We start from the raw sequence: 19,330 nt of genomic DNA, 5'->3' as shown, positions 1-19,330 counted from the left end.
TACTGTTGTTTGGCCGCTTATCCTTGTCGTGATTCAGGTATCAAGTTGGATTATTAATTATTAACAGCATTTCAAGTGCTTTTATGATTTATCTATCTTCTTGTTTGAAAATAAAGCTTCAAGAAATGCCAGAGTCATTCTTTCCTGGAATCTGAATGGTGCAAGCATGAACTTAATCCTTGAAAAGAACGAAACTTTTGTTGATCATATGAAATTTTGTAAGATTGAGCAAAAAAACAGCATGACTTCCTGTTAAAATTGCTGGAAAATGGATACTCATCTGGGTAAATAAAGTCAAGATAGTACTTCTCTGTTGTCTTGATTAAATGAAGGCTTAAATCTTGATATCTTCACTGTGTTGGCTTGCATCTCTCAATTAGTTTGTAAAATATTACTTAAAGTTGTCATGTAAGAACATGTAAGATTTAACAGAAATTTAAAACAGAGTATACAATAGATAAATAAGTAAGAATAAAACATAAAACGAACTTCCTTGGCAGGGGATATTTATTCAGTTATCGTGGATATGGAGAAGACTGCAGAGGGCTCTATTACGCATTCTTGTATGGAATACTACTTATCTGGAAAAGATGAGATGGATAAGGAAGATATCTTTTCTGTGCAAGTGAGAAAACATAAATTACTTATATTTAGATAAGTAATAGTTGATTTAATCATCAAAAGAAGTTTTGAGTCCTTTCCCTCAGTATCTGTCAGTTTCTTAAGCATGAAATGTTCTTTCTTTTGCCAGATTTTGGTTTTACCAACAAATTTCTGCTTGATTTGAAGATTGAAGAGGAGGAGATCAGTGCCAACACATGGTCCTCCGGGAGACAATTTCAGGACATGATTTCACAACTTCTATTCTGCCTTGCGTGAAAAAAATTCCTGCAAATGCACCAGGATTTTGCACAATTTTTAGCAGCAACAATGATTTCTGATTTTTGCTATCTTTCATTTTACTTTTTCTTCAAACTCTCTTGCCTTTCACTCTTTCCCGAAATTTGTAGTTGGTGCCCTCTTTTATTTCTGTTACTGGTAAGGAGCTGACTTCTTTCCATTTATTCTTGTTATGATTAACTTTGTGCTTATTTTGATCTAGGCGGTATGTTATGATGCCATGTAATTAATAAGCCCAGAAAGGCAAAAATGAAATTTCTTGTAAGCAATTGCAGCTGAACAAAACTAAAGACAACAAAGACGGTCATCTATCTTCTCAGTTCAGTGAACTAAGATGGAAAACATGAACATTAGGACCAACTGAATCATTAAGACATTGAACTCCAGCAACTTTTAAGCAAAATATATCAGACATGTTTACCCCGTCTGACATTATCATGCTTCACTTTGAATCGAGAAAAGACTTATCAAAACAAAACAGCCTTCCAAAAATATGAACAAGAGGGAAAAAAATTCAGAACTTGAATAGTGCCTCTATCAGAATTATTCTATGATTTCTGGTCCAAGCTGAGAAAACCTGCGAAAGAAAAAATGGTGAGAAATTAGGAAGGGCAACTCACAGATCTGTCTAATAACTATAGAACAAGAAATAATGAGAGCACAAATCTAGCCATAGTTTAATGTCAACAAAAAGTTCATCACTCACACCCACTATGGAAACTGGCTTCAAGACGAATTAAATCACTGTAGCATGACATTGCCCCTGAGGATGGAAACTGTATGGTAAGCACAAAGGTAATGACATAAAGTAACACAAAATAGTAAACAGAATTCCCATACTTACATTTATAACTATCAATGCTATGGTGGACTCCCACATATAGTTTGATGCGCAATGGAATCCTGGAAGCCAGGCCAGCCCTGATCTTATACTTCTCTGCCAAATGGGAAACAGCATAGTGATAGAATAAACGGTCCACTGGTGCATTTGATGGCGTAGAGTCCCTGCCAATGGCCAAGCACTTTCTCGTGTACCTGTTGGAACTTAAAGGAATTAAGCATGTTATGAAGCAGGAAAACTAGAAACAAGAAAGGTGATGGATCTGGATGAGGGATATATTTACCTTCTCCTGATAGTGAAGGACTGTTTGCTCGGACAGCAAGTGGGATAACTGGGGGATGATCTCTGGGCAGATAGTAAGGTACAAGTAATCCATCACATTTATCTTCATGAGCATAATTCTTCAAAATTTGGTGGGACTTCTTGAGTTCCCTTGTTCTGAAGTTGTATGAAAAGATATTCTTTTTCACCCTGAGAAGCACAAAATCAGCCTTTTGACCGAATGCTAAAATTCTTCCATCAAAAAGAGATCCGGGCAATTGTTCAACAATCCAATAGTTATGAATCCAGAAACGGCTTTGATAATCCTTAAGCATCCAAATTGAGAAACAAGAATCCCCTGTCACTCGAGTGTCTACCAGCCATGGTTCAAAGTCGCGGTCGTGGCCCGGAACGTGCCACATCAGTCTCACCATATCAGTCGCGGTCTCGATGAGACGCAAATTTTAAAGCATTTAATATTCTAAAAATTATTAATAATATAAAAAAAGAATGCTAAACAAAAATAATAAAAAAATAGCAAAAGAAATTTTGTAAATTGTACTATTTTTAAAGATTAATGCATCACAAAATGTACTATTTTTAAAGATTAATACATCACAAATGTACTATTTTTAAAAATATAAATGATTAATACATCACAAAATAATTAAAGATATATAAAAAAAATACAACAAGTAGTTTCTGACATTTTATAATAGTAATAATTTATTTCTATTATATTAGTAAGTTAAACATTTAATCTATAATGTAAACCTGTAACAATGATCATTTATTAATGTTTTGCAGAAAGTCTGGAATCTTCGGAAGTATCCATTTATTATAGTGCAACTAATTAAAGAGTAGGATCCAAATCACAGATATGAATGCAACTTTGCAAATTTCTCCCTCAAAAAATAGAGCGAAACTTGACCAAAAAAGATGTTAAACTTAACAAATTGCAGCATATCTGATGAACAAAAGATATAGGAAAATGAACAAAACCAACAATAAAGACAAATGTCATATACATTCGTGAACATGTACCTTTCGGAGTGGAATCAATACAAAAAGACAAATGAAACTAATTGCATAGAGATAACCGGTCATCCAACCAATCCCAGGTTCCTTGTAGCTGCCCGGTCTAACACCTCTGGCCGATATTGTTCCACAATTAGCCGCCCCGTGGGGCCGTGAGTTTTGTTCCTGACAGTGCTAAACAACACAACAGGTTAATATCTCACCAAAAGACCTCGATTAGATGGGGGACACCATAACAGGTTATTAAAGCGGCTAGGACTCTCCTCCCTAGCCAATGTGGGATCATTACACCCGGAGGATTTCCCGCAGTGCTTACTCCTGCTTGCTCATATGTCTTCTTAGTTAGAGCTAACAGATAAGAACCAAATCCGCCTGAAAGTTCGAAAACAAAGCAAAAGAGCTTAAAGAATCAGACAGTACTAAGAAAAGAAAAGTAAAGTGAAGGTACATATACTTGAACCAAGTTGGAATAATATAAACACATCTTTTCACGTGATCAGTATTGTGGCAAATTTGTTTCTATTTCCCAATGAATGATTGCGTTATTGACTTCTCCTTCTCGTCTGTTGGGATCTAGCTGTAGTTTTTACTCCAACGGTCGATATAATTGAGCTGCAGTCCTAGTGCTTCTCCCAATTATGTCTGGTGTTTCGGATGAGTTTGTCCCAATTATGTCTCGTAATAGAATAGGGAACCACTATGATTAATCTAAAGAAGGCCCCACCAAGTCTTTTATAACGTGCCCATCACTCGCATCTCTTTCTCTATATGAAGGAGCATCAGTACTAGCATACTTGACAGGAGATTGACACAGGCGGTAGAGAGGTCCCCGGATTTCCTTTTTTTAATCCTTTTTTTCCTTTTTGTCTAAAGGTTTTTTGTTGAATTCAACTCGACTCAGGATAACTCGGTGTGTCTCGGCCGTTTCAACCCGTCGCGGTGACGTCTCGGCCGATTTCTCGGTAAATTAAATATCTCGGTATCTTTTCGTCACGGTATCGTATCGGACTAGGTCGAGACGGTGATGACTCGGCCGAGTCGTCTCGGTCTCAGCCGAGTCTTCGAACCATGAATTACCAGCCGGCCTCCACATTCCCCTAGGAACCTACAAGTGCAGACACACAATCGAGGGCCTACATCATTATTCTCTGGACTTCTCTTGGTGCAATTGCACAATCCAAGGTCATCCAGATGCATTGAATCGCCTGGAACTTTGACAAACGACAGGTCAAAGCACTCGTTCTCTATGTTATATGCAAAGGCTGCGACAGCCAATGCAGATTCCCATTGAGGTAAACTGAAGGCCCCAACCATAGTTATTAAACCCAACCCGGGAAGGAACCCGGCGAAGGAGGTGGGTCAACGGGTTACTGGTTTAACCGGTGGGTGAGTGGTTGAACCGGTGGGTTACTACATATATTTAAATAGTATATTTCATAATTATTTATATAAGATATATGATATAAATTGTAATAAATAATGCCATAACAAAAGCTCATTTAATTTAATTTGTTATAAAATAATTAATTCATATAAGAGTCAATCAAATATAAAGTTATTTATTAATATACCAAACTTCAAGTGTAAAATTTTATCTATATTTAGTGTAATTATCTAGCTTATTTATGAATTTTAAGTGTAAAAAATTATTAAAAATAATATTTGTCTTTAAATGAATTATGTAATATGTTATTTTTGGAATCCATTTTATAACTTATAGAGTTTGGAGGGTAATAAATTTTTATTAAAAGATTCCAAATAAATTTGTTTTAGAGAAAAAAAGATAGAATTGAAAAAACATTTATATATCATAATAAAGCTACTATATCAACATATATGGAAGTAGTTTGGTGGTAAGCAGGCGGTAGTGTTGGGGCAAAGGTCCGAAGTTCGAGTTCCAACAATAGCAATATAATTTTCCACAAAATTCGGTTAGTGACAAAACCGGCCAAAACCGGCCGGGTTTCCGGTTTAACTTGGTTTGACCGCCGGGTCGTTGACTAAGTCAACGGTCTCTTTGCACAAACGATCTGATTCCAAACCCAACCCGGTCCAATGACCGGTCCACCGGTTTGACCGGTTCGACCGCCGGGCCGGGCCGGGTTTAATAACTATGGCCCCAACAATACATATTTCTTGTGGACATCATTGAGCAATGAATCTACTTCTTCGTGAAATTTCCTCTTCCAATCGGGGATGAGAGAGTTGAATTTCCACACCATCAATGTCCTGCCCTCTCCTTCAGGGGCAACGACATTTGTTACTTGAAAACTGACACTAGACAAATGTCAAGGTCCCTTATACGTAGTATTTTTCTCCTTATTATAAGACTATAAGTAAACCACAATAGTGGAAATAATACTATCACCAAACGATTAATCTATAAATGATAAAAATTATTAGGAAAAATAGCCAATTTCGTCTCTAAAATTTTTTTAGTGTCGATTTAGTTCTTAACTTTTATTTCTGACTAATTTGATATTTGAACGTATTTTGTAGTTCCAATTAAGGACCTTCACAGTTGCACAACTATTTAAAACCAATCTAAGAGTGCGTTTGATAAAACTGAAATCTGAAAATTGAAATTTAAAATATGAAATATGAAGTCTAAATCCATTAATTTTTTGAATTGTTAAGTATTAAATCAAATATATTTGAGTGTATATCACATTCATAAATAAATGAATAACTTATCACTTATTTTTTGGAACAAGTTTTGTCTAAAAAATTCAATGCCACTTAATTAATTCAGATGTTCAATTTTTAGTTATCAAACGCGTTTGAACATATTAAGATCTGAATCTATTAAATTTAAGTGCTAAATTGAATTATGAAACAAGGTCTGACTCTTAATTGACCAACAAAATAGGAATATTATGGGAATATCACTCACGAGACTGTAATAAAACAAGTAATCGAGTAAAAAATACCTGATAAAACTTTTTTAAAGCTTAATCTTGTGAATTTTTTACACGATTTACTTGATTTATTACAGTCCAGTGAATGATTTTCCAAAATACCCCAGTTTAGTTGGTCAATTAGGAGTCAGATTGATTTTAAATAGTGGTGCTGATCAAAAGTCTTTAATTGAAATCGCAAAATAAATTCACATATCAAATTGATTAGGAATAAAAGTTAGAAACTAAACCAATACTAGTGAAAATGTTTAGGAACGAAATTGGCCATTTTCCCAAATTATTACTATTACAACTCAATAACATTACAATTAAACTCAGAAAAAGTAGGGAAAAACTAACTATAGTGAGACGTGAACACACTTTACATCTAATCAGTAAAAGAAATGTTAAACTTTAAGAAGTGATGTAATGTTTTTAGTTACAAAGTAGGAAAGTGTCTCTAAAAATACTTTTCTAGCTAAGAAAATATTTTTTTTTAAAAAACTCTTGATATTGCCTACATTTCTATTGAAGTGTCGCAGAAAAATGTAGTACTTAGAATGCAAAAAAAATCATAATGACGAGCACAAGAATTTTGGTCTTGATTGGTTATAAAATTGTGATGGCTCCGTTATTATCTTGAACCACTTAGTATTTTGCAAAAAAGAGAACTGATTTGAACAATGCAGTTGCCTTCTCCAGTAGCTATTTTAAAAAGTACCACAATCAACTTTAACAAATAGTTTGTACTGATATTGGGCAACTTCTTCTTTTCTCTCTTAACAAAATAATTGGAATCCTCGCAATTTTCGCTTTAAGTTGGTCAATATAGCGAAAAATCATGGTTAAGTACTTCTATTCTTCATTAATCTTCCTCATGGCCATTGTTATTTTGGATTGAAAAAGTTACCGCCTTTATCATTACTGATTTAGGATGAAACTATTAGCATCTATACAAAGAAGATTGTACCCAATCATGCACAATTAGAAGTCGTCCTGATTTTTTCTTCATTTTAGTCCCCTTCCATCCTCCCCGAATTGTACTGTACATAATCAAGTTACATATATATACATATATATATATATGTAAATATGTAAATATGTATATATATCTCTTTCACTTCAGATTTCTTATTCTTGACATTGCAATATCAAGAAATGCATTAGCACCTAAAAACTCCAACACATCCCATCAAGAAGTCTGTTAACACCTAAAGATTTGAACAACATTTTCACAAGTGTAACGTTCTTGTAACTCCTAAAGATCATTGGTACTACATCAAAATAGAAATGGAGAATCAAGAAGATCATCGGGAGGGCTTTGTTAACAACATTCTATTTGAGAACCCAAGTATAGAAGATATTCTTGATTCACCAAATCAGCCTCATCAACCCTGCACCACCCCAACAAGAAGATAATGAACAACCTGATGAAGTAGGGACGGATTGCTTTGTTGATGACTCTCTGCTTGATAGCCCAACGTCAGAGGTTCCTCCTAGTCTACAACATCAACCTGCAAATGAATCTGCACCCCAACAAGATGAAAAAATTGAATTTGAAGCTGATTGGAATGGCTTTGCTGACAACATTTTGTTTGAGAACCCTTCTTTGGCGGATGTTATTGGTCCAGTAAATCAACCTAATCATTCTGCAGCACCCCAACAAGATGATAATCAAGTACCACAAGTAGGATCAAATGGCTTTACTGATGAATTTCTGCTTGACAGCCTAACTTTGGAGTTCCCTGTTGGTTTACAAAATCACCCGGAAGAACCTGCACCAGAACAAGAAGAACCCCATGAAGTCCAAGTGTCACGGACTGCTTGTTTCCCTACAAGTCAACACCCTGTGTGGCACTAGCATACGTTCAAGTCTTAAGCTATGAACGCTTGGCTAGTTCAGCTTTAATACAAAATGCGCGATAGTAATACGGAAGCGCAAAAGTAGTAAGCAAGGAAAGAAGTATGTGTGGCAAAAGAAAGTTTATATTACACAAAATTTCTTGTACAAGGTTGCCAAAGGTTACTATAAATGGAAAGGGCTTGGCCTATTTATAGGCAAGCCAAGAAACTAACACACAACTCTGGACAATTCTACAAAGTGTATGCCTAAGCATTCTCTAGAAATCTCTACACCAGTTGACATGTACACTTGGACCCTAGAAACTTCTACACAAGTCTATACTTATCCACAAAGTTCTAGACTTATCTACAAGACTCTTGAATACCCTAGAAGATTCCACAAGCTAGGGGTAGGCGCGGGTCGAATACCCGTCCCATTCACAATTTGGCTGACCCGACCCGCAGTTTGCGGGTCAACCATTTTCTGACCCTTACCCGCCCCGTATATCAACGGATACCTGATTATAGGGTACCCGCTGAGATAGGGTCGGGTCAGCGGGTACCCACCTCGTCCCATTTATCATTTAATTTTTTTAAAAAATTATTTGTACCAATTTAATTTTATATTTTACACATTCATCTAAGATTTACTAAATTTTTTTTCTAAAAAAAGATTTCCCACCAAGAAACAAGCATGTGAAGAGAATATAAGATAAAGGAAAAAAATTAAAAGAATTCAAAATCAATAAAATCTTGAAATAAGTAGCACAATTTTTATTATATATGTTCCAAATGAATTAAATTTGTTTCTATAAAATATAAGATCATGGCCTCTACAAATGAAACTTGTAAATAAACTATAGTCTCTCATATTTGTAATTCAATTTGTTCAATAAAATTACTTATTTAGTTCTAAATTATTATTTTATAGTGTGTGTATAAAAACAAAAATAATATATATATGCGGGGCGGATCGGGTACCCGCGAATTTTTACTTATGTGACCCTAACCCCCCCGGCGCATCTTAGCGAGTACCCGACCCTCTTTTGACCGGATCAAATAATAAAAATTGAATATCCTAATTTTCGGATTGGATCGGATATGACAATTTTTCGGATTAGCGGATAATTTTGCCCACCCCTATTAGCATGTGCTACACAATTCTAGCAACTTGTGGCATAACCTCCATACTTTGGTCAAACCTACAAGGTTTGGCACTTAATTGGGGGATTAGGGTGTGGGTCTATTGACGGTCCCAACTTTCTTGTCAGGACCACTATGTATAGTGCTGCGGAACTTGGCCGGCTAGGCACAGTCGCATATGGTCCCGTGCGCGGAGAGGCACGGGCATGCATACAGATAGGCACAGGCACGGGCACAGGCAAGCACTGTCGCGCGCGGCTATGTGTGATCCGTGACACAAGGAATAGGGATGGCAATGGGGGCGGGTACCCGCGGGGAGCTCTCGGGGCGGGGTTGGGGCGGGGGCGGGGGGGAATTTTTTCCCCCCGTTTAGAAACGGGGTGGGGGGCGGGGAAGTATACCCCCGCCCCATCCCCCGCCCCGCCACCCGCAAAAAAAATTATATATATAATTATATATAATATGTAATTTAATTAGTTATAAACTTATGATAATGATATTATTAGTTAGATGTATTATATAATGTATATTAGTGTATGTAATAAAATTGATATTATCAATTATACGAATAATTAGACATGTCTACTAATAGAATTTATTAATTAGTTATACTAAATTTACTAATATATTTATACTAAATTTCTAATTACACTTAATAGAATAACACTTTTTTCTGAAAAAAAAGCACAAACACAATAATGAATTAGTAATTGTATTTGTACCAAAAGTGAAAACTTAACTATTTTAGTTGTATTTATTTCATCATGTTGGATTGTATTCAAATAACTTTTGTTTGATTGTTTTTATGAGTTTCAATTGTAAAATTAAAATGAATAATAACTTGATGATGTGTTGATATTTTAGTACTTGATTATTTATTAAAATTTAACTATAATAAAATTTTATTGACCCCGCGGGAAAAATTTTATTAACCCCATGGGTGCCCCCGCGGTGGAAGCGGGGCGGGGCGGGGGCGGTGAAAGGCGGGGGACGGGGCGGGGGGGGGGGGAGTTTGTAGGCAGCGGGGCGGGGAATGTGGGAGGGGTCCCCCGCCCCAACCCCGCCCCGTTGCCATCCCTAACAAGGAATATGAGACAGCTTTGTTTATTGTTTGGGAATCCAACTTTGGAAGATGTCTTTGGCCCACTAGACCAACCTAATCAATTTGCACTGCTGCAACGGGACAACATTAATCAAGAAGCAGAAGTAGGATTAAATGGCTTTACTGATTCATTTCTGCTTGACAACCCAACTTCAGAGGTCCACCTTGGTCTACAAAATCACCCTGTAGAACCTGCAACCCAAGAAGAAGAACACAATGAAGTTGAGGTAGTCTGGGATGGCTCTGTTAACGGCATGTAGTTTGAGAATCCAAGTTTGGAGAATGTTACTAGTCCAATAGTTCAACCTAATCACCCTGCAATACAGCAACAAGATACTAATTAAGAACCTAGAGTAGGAGTGGATAGCTTGACTAACCAAGAACCTAAAGTAGGAGGGAATAAATTTACTGATGGCTTTCTGCTTGAGAACCCAAATTTGGAGGTGTCTCTTGGCCTATTGGATCAACCAGGTCTCGATGCACCTAAACAAGAAGATGATAAAGTTGAAGCAGACCAGTAGGGATACGTTGAAAACATCAGGTTTCAGGGCCCAACTTTGAAGGATCTTCTTGGCACATAGAACACATATGTTGAACATGCAACAAGAAATGCATCTTCCTTGAATTCTTTTCAAAAAAAAATCTAAGAAAGCTAAATAAGGAGATAGTGATTTTCTAGCCATTGGACCTTTACATGATCAAAGTCTTGAAGAATATCACACAGCCTTTGACTCAAATTGATGATCTATTCATCCATAACTTTGGATATCAAGTAGGGAAGATGGCAGGATGAGATTCTGTTAACCATTATATTGCATTTCTATTGATCTTGATTCTTAATTCAAATGAAGAAACCAGTGTATCTGTTCATTTCATGCTTTTCCTTGTTCCATTGTCATTTTCTCAATATTAATTCTTGATTAAGATGACCATCCAAACATCGTTTGTTCATTTGTTTCTCAATCAAAATTATTAGATTTCTTTTATGTCTTGCCTTTCTTCAATTATTCATTCTTGTTATCTGCATGAGGTCGACTCCTTGTGTACGACTATTCGTGTTAATTTGTTACAATAAAGGCATTGGGCAGAATGCTTTCCTTTCAACCAGGCATGCACCCATGTGTACCTTGTTAAACACAATAGAAAGCTGTTAAAATTAGAAGAAGAGCTAAAGCTGTAAAAGTTCTCCTCTAGTGTTGATGCTAAATTAGTGAACTGTATAATTAGTATTTAGTATGAATTCACCTTAATTGGACTCATTCCAGTTCATTTTTTTTCCTCTTCTTATCTTTTTTCTATATTTTCCTGTCTAGGAAACTATTAGTATTAATTTATAACAATAGCTAAGTATGAAGTAGCCAATAAATTTTCTTCCTGGCTCTCACTTAGACTGACAGTACATTTTCTTGAAAGCTATTATTCAACATTAATTTGAAATATTTTGCTCAACAAAGATTTGGGCCAATGCAGTTGAGGTCTGGTACGGTTCGGTCGGATTATTATGCTTTTTACATTATTTGATGTACAATTATATTGTATTATTGTATTCGGGATAAAAGTGGTATATATAAATAAATGATTAATCTTTCCTACACTGACAGTGTATACACAATTAGCGTTGGATGAATGACAACTATGCAAAATTTGAATTTGAAATTTAATTTTTACACACATGTCATGAATCCAACGATGATAGTGTATACACCGTCAATGTAGCAAAGATTTACTCAAAAATAAAATATTTGACATATATTCAGTAAAATATTATGATATATTTGTATACTAAAAATTTAAACATGTACAATGATTGGACTGAATCGTAGAAAACACAATTGTACTCAATCCGTGTCATAAAACACTAACCAATATATGGACTAAACGATAACAAAGCAAGCGATGAACTTGGACTGGCAAAGTGGTACGCACCCATACAGAAGGTCCTGGCCAAGTATTGATTTTATTTCATGGCCTGTATGCATTATATGCTTTCCTTAATAAAAGAATAAGTACAACAGAGAAATTGTGGATCTAACAATAACATTCAATATTGGATGAAGTAACACTAGTCGTTAAACTTACACGTGTGTTACTGTATTTTTCAAAATAAGGGGAGCGTAACTTCATAAATCGTAAGACCAAAACTCGTGGTTAGAGAAGGGAAAGTGTGTGCCACTGGGGTGGTTCGTCGACCCAATTACATATCAAGTAACATTAACAGTCATGCTTCTATATCTAACTATATAAAAGCGGGAGTTGGGTTATGAACAGTGAAATTTTGGTCAAGCGGTTATCACGTAATTTTGGGCAACTTTGAGGGCAATTGTCAAGCGGCATTTTGGTCTCTTGTCATGTGGCTGGTTCTGGCAAAGCGGGAGTTGGGTTATGAGCAGTGAAATTTTGGTCAAGCGGTTATCACGTAATTTTGGGCAACTTTGAGGGCAATTGTCAAGCGGCATTTTGGTCTCTTGTCATGTGGCTGGCTCTGGCTTTAGGAAGATTCGGTTAAGCGTCAGAATTGCCGATGCTATTTCATTGATTCTCTTTTGCTGGAAAAAGACAATTATTAAGTCTGGCTCTTGGCATTATATTTCAATAAAAAGATCTGGCTCTGGCTGAGGCTTGTTAGCTGTATTATTGTGCTATGTGGGCTACAGGGGCTAGGACTCACAAAAGAGAGCTGTACTTGTACGCTCTCTATTGTAAGTACTGCTGCAAGCCTTGTTTTAGAGCTCTGCCATATGCTCTTTTATCTTCTCCAATATCAACCCACCCCGGGCCGCCTCACAAGAAAACTAGAAAAAAAGAAAAAAAAAGAAGAAAATCTCTCTCAGGCTCTCCATTTTGATAATATAAAAAGGAGAATTGGATAATGAATAGCTCTATTTTGGTCAAACGATTATGCTGTAATTCTTGAGCCAGAGGAAAAAAATAACAATTCCAACATTGTCATCATATAATTAAGCAAAATTGGTTAAGATGCCATAGGTTTCAACTAAAAATGGTTTCTAATTCTATAGTTTTTTCAAACGTACAATTAGAAGGATATAATTAGTCTATATATACATATTTAGTCTATATAATTATTGGAAAAATTTTAATTCCCTTTTTTTTATTATTATACTTTTCATTCTATATATATATATATATATATATATATATATATATATATATATTCTATAAACATGAGCTTACTTTTGTCTTCTATGTGTGCTACATTATGAGTCTATTTCCTTTTTAAAAGAATAATTAGTTTGTTATTTTACTAATATATCCATGTTTAGTGTATATATAATTATTATAAAATTTTTTAACATATTTGTTTTCTCTAATGACTCTAAATTGCTGTAAATTGAAAAGCGATATTGTGTGCTAATCTTTTTATATTATTTATTTAAACATGTAACATTAATTAGACTATTTCTTACATTTGAAAATTAAAGTACTCTAAATTTGAAAAATAATGTAATAATACATGTCTTTTACTGTGGATTAATGATATAATATTAATGGAAAAAGAAATAGGCCTATATTTATTGAACTTAGTGAGTAATAGAGATATACATATCTAACAATATAAAGGAAAAGTTGCCCTATGCATAGTGATTTTTTTTGTCAAGCGGTTATCCTGCAATTGTTATTAGATGTTAGGGCTATTTTCATCAATTATTTGTTTGTTTTTTAACAGCTGCTATAGTTTTGGTGTATTTATCGGACATGTTGACTGAATTCATAATTGGTGGTATAAAAAGTAAAACCTATGAAAGTTGATTTTTTGTGGTTAATTATTTGCTTTTGAAGTGTTCTGGAAATGCAAAATTACCAAGGAAATAATTGATAAATTGTTGTTGGCTTTAGTGACTTTAAAAATGACTTTTATTACTGTGACATGAAATAAAATTGATAAATGTTCTGTAAATACACAATTATTGAGGAAACAATTAATAAATTATTATTGGGTTCACATAGAATAAAATTGTTAAGTGTTCTATAAATGCACAATTATTGAGGAAACAATTAATAAACTATTGTTGGCTTTAGTAACTTTAAAAAATGGGTTTTATTACTGTGACATGTGGTGCTTAATTTTTAGCAATGCCAAGTTCTATGGTTCAAGTGTTTAATTGATTTTCAGGATCCCCTATTTTTTGTGTCAATAATGATTAATACTCTTTGGGAATGATTCACTTTACAAATTTCTAATTATCCTGATTCAAATGCAAAATAACCTTATACAATTTTCTAATTTATCCTTATGCATTCTATATATTATTGTTCTCATGCATTCTATATATTTCATAATAGTTAACTTTTAACAAAAATTATAATTCCCTAATGATCTGCATGAATTAAATAATAACAGAGATATATACTAATAAACTCATACAACAGAAAACAATTAATACGGGAAATATTAGTCCTCCTGCGCAACGCGCAGGCCGTCTCACTAGTCTATATAATAAAAGAGAGAGTTGGAGGATGAATAGTGCTTTTTGGTCAAGCGGTTATAGCGTAATTTTGGGCAACTTTGAGGGCAAATTTGTTGGCTCTTGTATTTGTTGGCTTTTGTTGGCTTTTTCCTTTTTTTTTTGCACAAATTTAAACATTTAATCAATATAATCACAACAATTATTTTTCGGAGGGAGTTGGCTTATGAATAGTAAATTTTTTGTCAAGCGCTTATAAGATAATTTTGGGCAACTTTGAGGGCAAATTTGTTGGTGATAGGGTGTTAATTGTTAGTAATTTTATTGTTAATTCTCCTCTTTATTCTTGCCAAATATTGCTTTAATTGTCAATATATATTTATATTTGGTATTTGGATATACTTTCAGAAAGTGGAGCAGAAACCTTCTTGAGAAGATTATTGTGAAACTCTATACAATTGGCCCATATGCATGGTGTAAACCAACGTCCTTCTCTTTCTATGATGAAAAGGAATTGAATTGCATTTGGCTGGCCAACATCTCAATTAGGTGGGGACCGCGAAGACTTGACCATTGTGTAAAGACACATTTTTGGTTTGCTTTCTTATTTGTGAACGTGTGCACTTGGTCAAAGGAAACCGACAAACCATAGTTGGCTTTGCTTTTGTTTTCGGTGGAGTTGATTAGGTAGGGAAGGAATGTTTTCTTTTGTAAGCGTGGAGTGAAGTTTCGAATTGGCTTGTTTTTATATGTGGGAGAGCCGCACATTTCCAGAGCTCAGTTTTTCTTCTTCTCTTCCGTCTGGGAAGAGGAGTTTTTAGTTTTGGGGTGAAGATTTCTTGCGTGTCTTGTTTTCTTCCGTCTCTTCCATGAGACTATTTTTATTGTATTAGACTACAGAGAATATAATTCTTATTTTTAATTATTAGTAAGAGATAAATGTCTTTGAGTTCAATTAAATTGCGTGGGAATTTTCTTATGAGGCGTGGCTAATTTTCTCCTCTAGTCAAGGATCAACGTGAAGACGCAGTCCCAAATATCTGTGAGATCTAATTACTTTTACGTGTTCCTTAATTTGTTAATATTTGCATGTTTTCTATTTTAATTTCCATGGGATTATTTTGTTAATTGGATATCAAGGGCCCGATGTGCAATTTGACTTATTAATCTCCTGTCAAATTAATCAATTAAATCCGTAATTGTTTAGTTGGTTAATATTAGTGACAACTAGTAGTTTCACATACTAGGAGAACATGCAATCTGATTTAAATAACCCTCGTAGCGTGTTATTAATTTGGGTTAGGCTTTTCTAGTTTTTAATGCAATTAGGAAATTAATTCCTACGGTCGTACCTAGGAGTATTTCGTGGTTAGAGGTAATCAACGGTCGTACCTTGGTTATCAATAAATTAAGGAAAAGCTGGTCGTTAGAGTTTATCGGCGACTATAACTAGCCTATTAATAAAATTAAGTGAACCTTCTTTGCATCAATGATCGGATGAATGGACTGTGTCTGCGTAGTTGTATCCTTGGCTAGAATTTATTTATCATTTATTTAATTGCTATTTATAATTGTATTAATTAATTATTTATTTTTGGTTAAATTATTTAATTATTTTTAGTTAAATTGTTTAATTATTTTATTTCTGATAAAAATCCCCCGTGTCCCGAACTAGAAAAGAATCGAATTTTTCCCAGTCCCTGTGGATTCGACCCTACTCACTACTATACACAGAAAATTCATTTTTCTCGAGTAGGTATTTATTATTGCACAGGCTCGACACCTGTCAGTTGGCTTTTGTATTTGCTGGTTTTTTTCCTTTTTTTTGCACAAATTAAAACATTTAATCAATATAATCACAATAATTATTTTTCTTTCATATTTTTGTAAATGCTGCTTACTAATATTAGATCATTAATCTACATTAAGAGCCATGTATTATTACATTGTTTTTGAAATTTACAGTACTTTAATTTTTTTAATGTAAGAAACAATCTAAATAATATTGAGTGTTCTGTAAATACACAATTATTGAGGAAATAATTAATAAATTATTATTGGCTTTAGTGACTTTAAAAAATGGATTTTATTACTACGACATGAAATAAAATTATTTGGAAAAAAATGAATGCATATATTGCAAAAAAAATGAAATAAAATAGTGCCCTATAAAATTGTTGAATGCAGTAATTGTTTAGCATGTTCAGCAGTAGCTTTTGACTGAATGATTCCCAAAAGTTGAATAGCAGTAAAAAAAAAAGAAAAGAAAAGATGTCCAACATTGTTATCACAATTAACCAAAATCGGTTAAGGTGTCATGGACTAAAAATGATTTCTAATCCTACTACTTTTTAAAACATACAATTATAAAAATGTATTAGTCTATATATCCATATTACTCTATATAATTATTACAAATTTTTAATGCCCTTGTTTTTATTCTTATTTTTTGTTCTATAAAAATGAATAATTAGTATGTTATTGATAGGTTGCAATTTATTCATTTATTTTATTATTAATTCCTCCTATTACCTGACTTGATGCGGACTGATTTGCTGGATTCTACTCACTTTTAGTATTTGACGTTTATTCCAGGGAGTAGAATATAAATATGATAACAGGTACCGAATTGGCAGAAAAAGAATTCAGATGATTAAGCTTGTCCCAGGGGCACTTTTGGAAGAGAAGAGGTCATGCCCATTTTGGTAATTTTCGGAAGGGAATGACGGACGGAGGGGCTTCGCTTCCTGTAGAGGTCCTGCCGCAATTAAAGAGGGAAGAATGGGGAGCTTGTTCGGGGGGTCTAGAGTTTAGCAGCAATTTTTTACTTTTCCCTTGGAATTCACTTTTTGGCTTAAGAAGCCTACGGATGTTAGGAAGAAAAGGCATTTGTTAGCCTTGGGTTTTGACTTTTCCTTTTCCTCTCTTTTGAATCCTGCGCACAGCAGGGGCATTATAGAATTGCTCTTTTGACTTTTCTTCTTTAGCTTGAGACGAAGTGAAAACTATGAACTTTTGTAGCTTATCTGATCATTCGATATATTGAGACGAATTGGATTTTGCCAAATTTCAACGGACATGGCCGCTGGTTTCTCTGCAATTTTGGGTGGGCTTAGTTCATCCATTATGAACTAATTTTTCCACCCTAGTCAAGGAGCAACGGATGCTCTGGTTCATCTGAAAATTGTGAGATCATTTTAATTTAATCTTTTTCTTTTATTTATTGGTATCCGCATATTCCTTGATTGCTAAGCCTATGGTTATTTAACTAATTGGTTGTCTTGGATCCGGATAATTAATTGATTGGGTAATCTATTGTCAATTGGGGTATTAAATCCGTAATTGTTTAATTACCTCAAAATAGTGACAACTGGCTCGATTATATTCGTGTCAGGGGGATACGTGGGCTAATCTAAAATAACCCTGGTAGTGCGTTATTTGGTTAGAATAGGGCTCCTCTAATACGTAAGGCAACTGGGGAATTAAATTCTACGGGCGTACCTAGGATTATTTCTCAATTAGAGCAGTGATTAACGGGCGTACCTTGATCACCGACACAGTAAGGAGGGGTTGATTGCCATCGCTTGTTTGGTAGTTATAACCTATTTATTGACAAATAATTGGAATTGGCTTAGTATCGATGATCAATTAGGTGAACCATTGCTGAAGTTATTTCTTGGCTAGATCCTTAATTACCACTTGTTAGATTTTAGTAATTTGTTATTCACTTTCTAGTTGGCTATTTTACTTTTATCATTTTATTTTAGTTGAATTGTTTAAATTGTCACTCCTGATATAAAACACCCCCTTTGTCACTGTGAATTTGGAAAGGAACAATTACTCCCAGTCCCTGTGGATTCGACCCTGCTTACCGCTACCTACAGAAATTACTTTCAGCTTGAGCAGGTTTTATTATTGCACAGGTTGACAACCTGTCAGTTATTTACTAATAGCTCGGGCATCCAATAACAATTGTAAGATAACCGCTTGACAAAAAAATATTGTTCATGGGGCAACTCTCACTTTTATATTGTTAGATAAATATCCATATTTAATGTATATATATAATTATTATAAAATGTTTCCTAATGGCTCTAAATTTAATGTGTACATATTCATTTTTCCTAATGGCTCTAAATTACTCTAAATTGAAAAGCAATGTTGTATGCTATTTTTTCGTTATTCTTTTAGTCAAACATGCAACATTAATTACATTGTTTCTTACATTAAAAAAATTAAAGTTTGTAAATTTCAAAAACAATGTATAATACATGGCTCTTAATGTGGATTAATGATCTAATATTAGTGAGCGACATTATACAAAAATATGAAAGAAAAATAATTCTTGTGATTATATTGATTAAATATTTTAATTTGTGCAAAAAAAAAAGAAAATAGGTCCATATTTATGGAATTTAGTGAGTTCAACTACTTAACCCACACCACATAATCTATACTAATCATATCATACAAAATATCAACACTATATTATCTGAACTAATTCAAGCCAAACTTATACCACCTATATAATTCTCTACACTACAACAAATATACAATAACTAAAAATTGTGCAACTTAACACGAGAAATATTCGCTCTCCTGCGCAACGCGCAGGCCGTCCAAACTAGTTCCAAGATAAACCAAAAGTACTCGTATTACTGCTCACTTCCTAATCCAAAATCTTTTCTTGAATGGATCTTGACTTACTAAGAGTCAACAAGACAAAGACAGAATGGTAACTATTACCATTTCCACCTAACCGTACTTGAATTATTACATTTCACATTAAAGGAGATTCTACAATGACTATATTTTACCTATATATCATACTTGAATTAGTACATTTTACCTATGGATTAATCTTATATACACTGGTTAAATA

At 34.2% G+C, this 19,330-nt stretch overlaps 1 protein-coding gene across 1 annotated transcript; it reads right to left on the bottom strand.

Annotated features, from left to right (window-relative positions):
* Positions 1-1,250: 1,250 nt before the first annotated feature.
* LOC140012526 (uncharacterized) lies at positions 1,251-2,587 on the bottom strand. Its single transcript, XM_072060649.1, has 4 exons — positions 2,025-2,587; positions 1,745-1,935; positions 1,607-1,663; positions 1,251-1,477 (listed from the first exon to the last, which is right to left on the bottom strand). Exons 1-3 carry the CDS (start codon positions 2,434-2,436, stop codon positions 1,637-1,639), a joined length of 630 nt encoding a protein of 209 aa, XP_071916750.1. The 5' UTR covers positions 2,437-2,587; the 3' UTR covers positions 1,251-1,477; positions 1,607-1,636.
* Positions 2,588-19,330: the final 16,743 nt, after the last annotated feature.

The sequence above is a fragment of the Coffea arabica genome, chromosome 8e (genome assembly GCF_036785885.1).
Source record: "Coffea arabica cultivar ET-39 chromosome 8e, Coffea Arabica ET-39 HiFi, whole genome shotgun sequence".
NCBI lineage: Eukaryota > Viridiplantae > Streptophyta > Magnoliopsida > Gentianales > Rubiaceae > Coffea > Coffea arabica.
The sequence above is the reverse complement of the archived record's forward strand: the minus strand, read 5'-3'. Positions and strand labels throughout refer to the sequence as shown.